General features: G+C 34.7%; 1 protein-coding gene across 1 annotated transcript in view; it reads right to left on the bottom strand.

Moving 5' to 3' along the window:
• GIPC2 (GIPC PDZ domain containing family member 2) overlaps positions 1 to 11,271 on the bottom strand; it is an 81,196-nt gene that overhangs the window by 42,289 nt on the left and 27,636 nt on the right. Inside the window, exons 2-3 of the mRNA XM_011355550.2 lie at positions 10,149 to 10,334; positions 1,774 to 1,954 (exon numbers count right to left, since the gene is read on the bottom strand). Of these exons, the coding sequence (XP_011353852.1) occupies positions 1,774 to 1,954; positions 10,149 to 10,334 (367 nt within the window). The remainder of the gene's footprint in view (positions 1 to 1,773; positions 1,955 to 10,148; positions 10,335 to 11,271) is intronic.

Raw genomic sequence — 11,271 nt, 5'->3', positions numbered from 1 at the left:
CAAAATTAAGGGCCAATAAATGGGCAGGGGAAAGTCCCCAGGCTGGGTCCCAGAGGCAAGGGCCAACCCACAGAGTGCAAAACTCATATAGATCAGCAGACTTAAGTTGCATTAAGCTGCCATAGAAACCTTAGAAAATAAAAAACCTTTCATTGCTCCAAGTATCCTAAACCACAGCACCACCAGAATTTGGGATGATGAAATTTCCCTCATTAGGAAAATCCTACTCAGTGTCCTTCTCAAATCTGTCCATGGAATTCATATGAGGCAACAGAGAGCAGGTTCAATGGTAGGCAAGCACATAAGGCAGTGAAGTACACTGACCACCTACATATGTGTCTTAGGAACTGAAGGAAAGAAATCTAATCACAGAGCAGTAATCGCTAAATATAATGACCTCTGTAACATCCAACCTAACATCCAAGTTAAGGGGGATCAGCAACTTTCTGCTACAGGGAAAAAATAAGAAAAGATTAACCCCGGAAAACAGGATTATGTGATAGAGATAAATGCAGAAAGGAAATTATATACCTTGAGTTGCTCTAAGAGAATGACTTTGATTTACAAAGAGTCTAAATCAAGTAAGAATATTTCTTTCAAACTACCTACATCCTATTGGTTTATAAGCTATGATACCCAAGACATTGGTTACCAAACAAAGCCACTTCAAAGGAGCTTCTGGATAGAAATCTGAGTGTGGACCCACCTTCTTCTGTGAAAAGTGAGCTCAGATGCTGCAATGCATCATGCAGCATCACGGTATCTATAGCAGTAGCTCTTAGAATGATCCCTCCAGGAGCGGCCCTGGCAAAAAGCATTCTTTTCCTACATCTTGGAACTCTGCCTCAAGCAGTATAACCTACACTGTACTTCTACTAAATGGCACAGAATCACTTGGAAGCAGAGAAAAATTTCCAATTCCATATGTCTAGGCTTTGCTAAAGAAAAGGGAAATGTAATTCTCCAGACCCACTGCATTTTCCCATCACTGCCATCAACTGCCCTGAGAAAAGACCCACTAGAGACAAACTATAAGGAATATTCATGTTCTGTGAGCAAAGAAAAGAAGATAAAGTGGGTAGGGTCACGGACCAGTAAGAGCAGGCCCAGAATGACTCTGAAGATATTTTAACACTGATAAACACTAGGCCATCATTTGGCTTATTAAAATAGTGCTGGATAGTGAGAGAAGCTGGCACATTTTCCTGTAGATGAGATGGCCCCGGGGGGTTGAACAAGAGTTAGAACACAGCTGCCATGGCTAAAACCAAGCAAGTACAGATGTCACACCAAAGTAATTTCATATCATCCCATGCTGCCAATTTGAAATGCCAATGGAGGAAAAGTATTGAAGGAAGTCTTTAAAATAGACTAGATAACTGTTTTAAATACCAATTTTGTGTGTAACTAAAGTTTTTGCTGTTGAGGTCCATGAACGACAGTTGTTACAGCTTAGAGAGCTCAATAAAAATCTCTCTGCTCAGCAAGATGAACACAATACAATGTGCTGTTCTTCGAGTTTGGAATAGCCATATCAAATTCAAAGTCACTAGACATTAAATTCCCAATTCCAAATGTCTTTTTTAGGAAATGTTCTAGGCGATTTATTTCTCTTTCAGTAGTTGTTTTCCTTATAAGAAGTTCTGTATATTATTTCTTATGTTCATAACTGATATACTAAAAGCACATGGCACCACACTGTAGTAACTCATTTCTCTTAGAAAGATAAGACAGGGGAAAGGAACATTTCACACACACACGAAACCAACTTACCAAATGCCTTCTTAGGTTCTATTAACTTCATGGTAAAGAGTTCCTCTTTATTCAACTCCTTTAACTTCTTAGCAACTTCAAAGTGACGCCACCCAACAACATATTCTCCATTTATGGATTCAATATGATCACCCACACAGATTGTTTTAACTGAGTCAATTATGCTGCCCTCTTTAATTCTCTGAAAGAAAATTAAAGGTAACACTTAAAAAAAGAGCTGTTTAACATTACCTTTCATGTTCTTGAGATATTATATGCAATATATTGACATAGTAACAATGCAGTTTAATGCTCAAAGTTGGAAGAGCAAGCAACAAAACACAACCATTTTACCTCTAACCATTCTTCTTCTCGTTCATCATTCAGAATTCAGCTCCATCACAGTCACCACCTCCTTTGAGAAGCTTTTCCTACAGCTGCAAGCTGCTCCCCCAAGATTGGGTATGGTACTACTCTCACGCTTCTATAGTACTTTTTACTATATATGCTGAGCTCTAAGCTAAGCACTTTACATTCACTATCTCATTCAATTTTAATAATCTTAATGAAAGTCTCATGTCATGGATCAGGAAAACTGAGGTTAGGAAGATCAAGTAATTTGCCAAGTTCAACATAACTACACTGCAGTTGTTCATTTACCTCTCAGTCTCCATTACTGAACTACAATACCCTTGAGAAAGAAGGTGGTTTTATTCACCATTGTATGTCCTGTACCTAGCACAATGCTCACAGGGAAAAGTCCCTCCATAAATGATTGTTGAATTGTTTCAACAAGAGACCCATTACATAAGAACAGAGCTTGAGCTTTTTCTACTGGCTACGTTTTTTAAACCATAGTTATAAATGCAGAACACTCAAGACTTGGTACAACCTTAGCTAAGAAAACTGATACGTAGTAAGAGACAATTGTGGTTACTGTTTGGGGAGCCAGTAAGAATGATTTTATACTATCATTTTTCATTTATATATTTTAGGTGAGGAGAATATAAGACTCAGGGAGAAACTTCAAATGGTCTTTCTTAAACCTACCTTGTTTGTGTATAATACATCTATACTGCAGTCTTAAAAAGAGGCCTAAGACTCCCAAGATAGCATTAGGAATATCTGAAAGGATTTTAGGGACAGACACTCCAGATAACTGCATAGGAATAACACTGCAAAGGATGTACAAGTTCCTCCACAGAGGTAAGGAATGGAGCAAAATGAAGGCCACAATCTGCCTCCAGTATCACAAATCCTTCATGGGAATGATAAGATAGAAATATAAGGGACTGCTGCTATGTGGCAGCAGGCTAATTGACCTCTGTGTCCACATGTTAAGAGAAAAACTGATCTCATGCACCCCAGCATCTCCATAACACTACCATAAGAAAAACATATATAAAAGACTAAACTCAGAAGGTTGAGCATTTTTAAATTTTATTACTAATATGCCAAAACCTCACAACAGATTTCTTTTTCACCCCAAAACTTTAAGAACACTGCTATGTTCATTGTAATAGCATTAATACATCTTATGCAAATGACACAAAATGCCAATTCAAACACAGCTTATTATTTATCATTACAAATAGTTAATTATAAAGCAAAGAAACCAGAAATTTCATAATCTAAATAGCATTGTTTATTATGTCCATTTAAGCTATAGAAACAAACAAGGGTAATCATTCATAAAAACATAAACAAGATTAAACAGAACACTAGAGTCCAAAGCAACAAAGAAAAAAAATTCTGCTACCTAACCATTCTTAAGCCATTAGAAAATGTGAAAATCTACATCTCTGACTTTTTTCTTAATTTTTATTCTAAGCTATTTCTTGATACATTCCAAACCTATTTTTTCTTTGATCGACTACACCATATGAATTTCAGTTTCACATATTATTTTAAGACTTAACGTCATAATTTTATTTAAAATAAGCATTATATAAAACTAATTTAATGAAAGACTTTAAAGACATATATGACTCTTACCAGTAAATTAAAGTGCAGAGTAACAGAAACCTAGGGTCGCCTGGGCCTGTAAGTAGCCATAGGACTCACCAGAAGGGAGCCCAGACAGAGGGAAGAAAGGCAATTACCACAAGTCAATGGGCAGCAAGGTGAGAAATCCAGGTGGGCAAGAGAAAAGTCAAAGCATATGTAATCATTGGGGGCAGCAGAGAAGGATCTGGGATGAAAAGACAGGAAAATCAACATAAGAAACATGGAGAAGAGCACCAAAAGGAGAACCAGATATAGAAACAAAGTATAAGACATTGATTATATATTTTGTGAGTTACCTGAGCCTTAGCTTCCTAATTAGACAGGATAAAGAATGAAGTAGCAATTGAGACAAATTTCTGAAATCTAATATATTTTGATAATCACACCATAACTTGATAGAGATTAATAATATTGCTAAAAGTGCTACTCAGGCACAAAAGACTAGGAAGGAAAAAAAAAGAGGTATTAATTCTTTACTTATATTTATTAAATCACTTAATATCATTTTCTATAACACTTAGAACTTTCATCTGACTTTGGAGCTTGATGCTGAAAGAGGCAAAAAAGACATTAAATATTTTTTAGAAGATAGGGTTTACAACATTATTAAATGTAGAGGTTCCCAACCATTTCACACCATTATTATAGTATTTTTCATTATTCCATCCTATATTTACAGAACTCTGTCTTCTCATCATAGATATCAGCAGAATTCAGAGTGGCATTCCAACCTCCTCAAAGTCTTAAGCATCAGATTCAAGATTGTTTCAGCTAGATGCCCCACTGCCAGGGTCAGCAGCTTTGAGATCTGTGCTGCTAACTCTCTCAACACTGTCCTCAAATCTTGTTCATCATAACAAAGTAACATTCATATAACAATTGTAAATAATTATTTCATTTAGTCTTCACAACAAGCCTAGGAGGGGTATATTTAAGATTCCATTAGTTAATGAGGAAATCAAAGCACAGTAAAACATAGCTTAACCAAAATAGCATAGCTAATAAACAACAGAATTAGGTTTCAAATGAAAGTGGTATAATTATAAAACTTCATGCTCTTTCCACAAAACACTCAGAATCAGACAAATCTAACTAACTTAAGATCAAAAGCTAGTTTAAAAAATAAATAAATAAAAGTTAGATGCCCCCAAGAGCTGAGTTTTGGAGTATAGCTGTCCAAAATGACCTATCACTTTGGTAATCATTTTGCAATACATAGTGTATTAAATCAGCACATTGTACACCTTAATTTACATGTCAATTAAGTTTAATAAACATGATGTGTCAACATTATATGCCAATTATATCTCAATAAAGCTGGGGGAGAAAATGACCTACATCACCTTAGAACTCTGAAATCTCTTTTTTGACAAGCCCCATCTTTCCTTATTTTTGCTTAATTCTACTAAGCTATTCTTCATCTATAGTATGGCCTGCAAATCGCAAACCTTATCTATTTTCTCAGATCATCACTTCCATTCTGGCTTTACATTCCTCTTCTCAGAGATCCTAGCTTCCATCCTAGAATCCTCTGCCCATTTGAACTAGCACATTTCCAACCTTGCTGGATAATTAAGTAATCACAACGCTAGAAATATATAAGTACCATATTTTTCAGAATGAAAATTATGCTAAAATGTAATTATCTTAGTTCTACTAAAGTAAAAGTACTCCAAATCATAAAGATTTCTACAAGAGGAAAATCTGAGAATGACAGTTTTGTGGTTATTTGTAAATTACTTAATTAAAAATGAATTGTTTTTTAAGTCAATTTAGCCTCATTTCTTAATTACATGGTATGAGCCCTTATTTTTATTTTGAATCAAAGTATAAGTCTCTTCAACTAGGGATCAGCAAATAATGGTTCATACAGCCACTTGTTTTTATACAGCTGATGAGTTATGAGTGATTTTTACTTTTGTAAATGGTTGGATGTGGGGGAATGAATAGTGTGACATGTGAAAAGTATACTAAGCTCAAATTACAGTGTACATAAATAACGACACTGTTTTACTGGATGACACCTATGCTCATTATTTAAGCATTGTATATAACTATTTCTGTGCTACAATGGCTGAATTGGGTAGGTGCAACAATGATTGTATAACCCTAAATCATAATGAACCCTAAAATATTTACTATCTGGTCCTTTATAGAAAATGTTTGTCAACTCCAGTTTTAAACTGGAATTTATAGATTTTGTTATTTTATTATTTAAGTATACTCTGAATTTTCTGATTGAGTTATATATATACTTTTTCCTGGAAAATGTTGAAACTTGGGTAGTAAAATGTTTAAGTATGTTGTTTTTTTACTGAAGAGTTTCATCTGTTAGAATCATGCAGTATGAATACATTTTTCTGCCACTGATCTCATTTCCTAATTATGTGATGACTGTTATTATTACTATTAAGCTATTAATTATGAGTACTGTAAAACATTTTATATGTGTCATCATTTTATACTCAAAGAGTCCTATAAAGTAGGTACTAATATTCCCATTTGCAAGAAGGCATAACGAAGTTTAATGAGTTGTCCAAGTTCACATTCACACACAAGTGGTTGAATCAACACAAAGCAGACCTGATCGCTTCTAAAGCCCATGCTCCCATGCATCTTATTGCACTGCCTTCCCAATCATGGAATCCTCCCTCTTTACGTTACCCTTGTCTGAATCCCTACCACACTGTCCTACTCTTACTTCAACCTACCCTGACTTCAGCCACTGCTAAAAGCATACAAGTATTCACTTCAGCAGCACATAACGTAAATTGGAACTATACAGAGAAGATATACACATCATCCTTGTGCAGGGCCCATACTAACCTCTTAGAAATTACCATTTTATTTCCTGCTTATCTTGGCAAAAAGAAACACTGGAATGGTAAGCCAGAAATTGATGAAATTGATTACTTCTAAGGAAAGTGAGAAATGAGTAATGAGATAAAAGGTATAGAAGGAGTGACACATCTCTGGATATATTTTTTAATATCGTTTTGACTTTTGAATCATATTAATATTTTACAAAGTTGGAAAAATTTTAAGTCAACAAGAATGAGGGGGGAAACTCAAACTTAATTCAGGGAAGCAATTGGATTCAACAGTATTTCAAATGAATAACAATCATGGGTTGGGGGTGGGGCAGGAGAAAATCTATTCCAAGTAACTTTCAAATAGAATATTCTGAATATATACATACATTTTGTTTAAAGATGAAAAAATTCATATAAATCTTGAATTTTTGTTAACAAGTTTTATTTTTCATGTATGAATATAGTAACTCTAAAACAATTTTGTGTATATTGTAGAACTAAGCGAATGAGTAAATTGAAATTTCAATGATTTTGAAAAGTAAATATCTTAATGGGGAAGCCAAGAAGAATCCTATGTGGCAGGATTAGAATTTGAGGCATAATTATAAATTTATAATTTCTAAAATACATGTTTTCTAACTCTACACTGAAAGGACCTAGAAACAATGACACTCCAATAGCAACGACAGAGTACAACTAACATCCAGCTCTTGATTTTGAGATAACCAGTCCTCACTAAAAAGACAAGAGCTCCTTAAGGAAATGGTTGATTCCAGACTTGGGGAAAAGAAGATAATGAGATGAGCCTAGAACATCTTGTTGTGCCAGAAAAGATGAAACCGCTAAAATGATGGGAGCAATGTCAAAAGGATACAGGAGCCGGCTGAAAGGGACTCCTGCAGGCCATGTCTCAGAAAATTTGAGCATTGACCATAACCCAATGAATAAAATAAGATATTATGGGCCCATGCTGATAACAGATAAGCAAATAAATATAAGGAGTGTTTTTTTTTTTTTTACAATAGAATGTTTTAAAGAAATATGTAAGGAATTATGGAATTACAAAAGTCACAATTTTGCAAGCATTATAGTAAAGACTGATTCAGATAAGACTTACCAATAGATGTGAAATTCATGGGATACAAGTAAGAGAACAGGATATTTTCATAATCTCAAAGTATCTCCCCACAAATTATTACAAAGAAAAATATAACTTTGCATTGAATAAGACTGGAAGACTCTACTTTAGACAAATGACAAAAGTTAACATCATAAATAATGAGACAAACCAACATAATGTACCTTCTGATCTAGTACACTGAGAAGGACACATCACTTATCTAATTTCCCTGCCAAAAATGCATAACCTGTTTTTCAACATAAGGAAAAATCTGAAAAGCCCAAATTGAGGGATATTCTATAAAAGGCTGAGGAACTTTTCTAGAATAAAGATAACTAAAAAGCCATGACAGCTAAATGAAATACATGATCCTATATTGGACCTATACTAGGGGGAAAAAATGCTATAGAGGACATTATTAGGACAACAGATAAAAATTCAATACAGACACATTAGATTAATTTTAAAGCATTATATCATTGATTTTCTGAATTTCATTGCTGTACTACAGTTATATCTAAGAGAATATCTTTGTTCTAAGTAACTAATTCTGAGGTATTAACAAATAAAGTGATAATATACACAATACACTGTTTCAAATGATTCAGGGAAAATTACATATATGTATGTGTGTATATATATAAACACAATATGTGTATGTGAGAGAACAATAAAGCAAATGGGGCATATGGTAAAAAATTGGAGATCTGAGGAAAAGGTTTTATGGGAATTCTTTGTGTTATTACAGTCTTTCAGTAAGGTTGAAATTATCTACCCCTCAACTGTTTAAAAATCCTATCACCACGTACACAGTATAATATTCATTTCTCTTCTGAGTTGAACTACATATTGGCAGTTTGACTTATGCGCCACTTCTCTTTGCCACCATGCTCTCTATCTCTACAGGACTAGTGACTTGTACTCTGAGGAAGGCACGTTTGACGAGGCATTAAAAAAAAATAGAAACACAAGCTCTGACCATCAGAGACTAAGATCTAAAATATCCATGCATATTTGCAAAACTTCCAAGCCCTTCCCTGCTGACATTAGAAAGGCATTGCTGAGTGTGCCTCATGTCCTGAGCTTCCCCCAGATAATCCCACATGACTTTCCCAACTCACAGATTTTCCATTTGGTCACCCACTCAACCTTCAGCACAGTCATATCTTCTGCAGAGCTAAAAATAGCCATTCGAACAAGTGAGAAGTTAAATAAGGTATTATTTACAATTAAGAAGATAACTTCCTTAAGACCATTTTTTAATAATTACAATGCATCGGTAAATCGAGGATTTGAATAAAATAAAGGCATGAAAACATGCTCTGTTGCATGAAGTTTATCGTTATTCTTAGCTCAATGGGTAGGACTGCCAGCTCTGGACTCAGATCTCTTGGATTCAAATCCTGAATTTGTCCAGCTGCAAAGCTTTGAGCAAGCTACTTAAACCTCCTGATCCTGTTTTCTACTTCTGTAAAATAGAGGTTAATAATGGTGTCTACACACAGATGAATCTCAGACATTATCTTAAACAAAAGAAGCCAAAAACAGTAGCATACATAATATACTATTCCACTTATATGACGTTCCAGAACAAGCAAAACTATGGTGATCAAGACCATAACAGTGGCTACTTTTGTGGAGAAAAGTATTGACTGGGAAAAACACAAGGAGTCTTGTAGGTGGTGCAAATTAAAATTTCCTTGATCTGGGTGGTGGTTACACAAGTGTAAGCAAACATTCATTAAGCTATATATTAAAATTTTATTAAACCTCAATAAAAAAGTAAATAAAAAGAAAAACATAGGATCGACCAAATAGAATTGTTGTGAGGATTGAATGCGAAAATATATGCAAAGTACCTGGTCCACAATAGGCATTCGATATAAGTCAGGGTTATGACAACTAGTTATTTCAAGAATAGAAATGTTATTTTTAAGAGATAAATTTTCTTTTTACCACTCCTCAGTTCTTATAGTTTTTCATACCATTTCAAACTTCCTTCTCTTGCACTTGCAGCTCTACATTGCTCTCTTTGTATTACATAAAGAAATTATGTAGTTTATACAATTTGAAGAGCATTTTTAAAGAAGTAAATAAGGTAGCCAAAAATAAGTATACTTGGAAATATCACTAAATCAATGGAAATCAGCATGGAAGTCATCAATCAGGTGTTAATAAGCTACAGATCTACGGGAAAGTTTGTATGGATAATGAGGCACCACGGCCAGGTTGTCAGTAAGTTCTAAATTCTAGAGGAAGTTTAAAATGAACAGAAGAAAAGGAAAGGGTAAACAAAAACTGATGTCTTTGAAACATTTTTTAAACAAAACATTACCAATCTATCTATCCCTGCTGAACCAGCTCTCACTCTGAAGATCATTTCCAACTTTGTTTGACCTGGCAGATTTCCTTAAATGTTTCCCTCAGTTAGGTCACAGTTATTTTTTAAGACTTACCTTTATAAAAGCATAGCCAACACCATTATCTGTAATGGTGAGACCAAGTGAATCCTCAGATTTATACACATTCACTTCTTTTTTGATCCCTTTGACATGTGCAAATATGAAATCTTCAAGACCTATTTGTGCTCCTAAGAGTTTTTCCATCTTAGGTTTAGGTGTGTTTAAAGTGCAATATAAGATCTGCAAAGAGAAAAAAGTATTTTAGTTTCCATCAGGAAAACATTCTGGTCATTAGTTTACTGAATAAACACTTGAGTGAAATAGTCCTTAATTTGATATAAGAAGTTACATCAGTAACATTAGGTAATATGTATTGTTTGTATAGGCCAGACTCTGTGCTAAGCAATTTACATCCATTATCTTATTTAATCCTCACAATAACTTTATAAATACATTATCATCTCCATATTACAGATGAGGATATTGAGTGAGTAAATAATTTACCTAAGGTTACTTGTCAAAGCCAGGATTCCCTTTCAGGTCTCACCAATTTCAAAGTGGTTTAAACTTGCTACCTCTCATTCATAATGCTGAAATCAAAGGTTGTGCTCCCAAAGGCAAGGGTATAATACGCACACCACAATGAAAATAAAGGTAAGGCTACTTTTGAAAACTAGTATAAAAAAATGTAACAAGGAAAATTGTATTTATCTTGCATTATAGTGCTTGAGAAAAGTAATTTAATTAGTGAATGAGGTGCTAAAATGAAAATGTCTAAAACACACAAAAAAATAGACCTTAAAGATAAGCTAATCCAAACTCTTAACTTTAAAAAAGAGGGACAGAGAGGAGAGGAGGGAGGGAGGAGGTAGACAGAGGGAAAAAATTTTAAATCATTTCTTCAATTAAAAAAATAAATTAAAAAAAATAAAAAACAGGGGGTGGCCCCATAGTGTAGTGGTTAGCACGTCTGCTCTACACACAGAAGGTTCTGGGTTCGTGCCCCAGGTGGAGCCACGGACCATACCCCAGGGGCACCAGGTCCCCAGGGTATATGCAGGAGTATAGAAGGAGACCCCCTGCCTTCAGAGATCCAGTTCTTAAGGGGAAACAGCAACATCCATAGGTCAGGGGTGGAAGTTGGCGGTGGGGGTAATTGAAGAGGGGAAAATAAAAT

This window comes from Pteropus vampyrus, unplaced genomic scaffold (assembly GCF_000151845.1).
Source record: "Pteropus vampyrus isolate Shadow unplaced genomic scaffold, Pvam_2.0 Scaffold22, whole genome shotgun sequence".
NCBI classification, from domain to species: Eukaryota; Metazoa; Chordata; class Mammalia; order Chiroptera; family Pteropodidae; genus Pteropus; species Pteropus vampyrus.
Note: the sequence above shows the minus strand (reverse complement) of the source record. Positions and strands in the feature narration are given on the sequence as shown.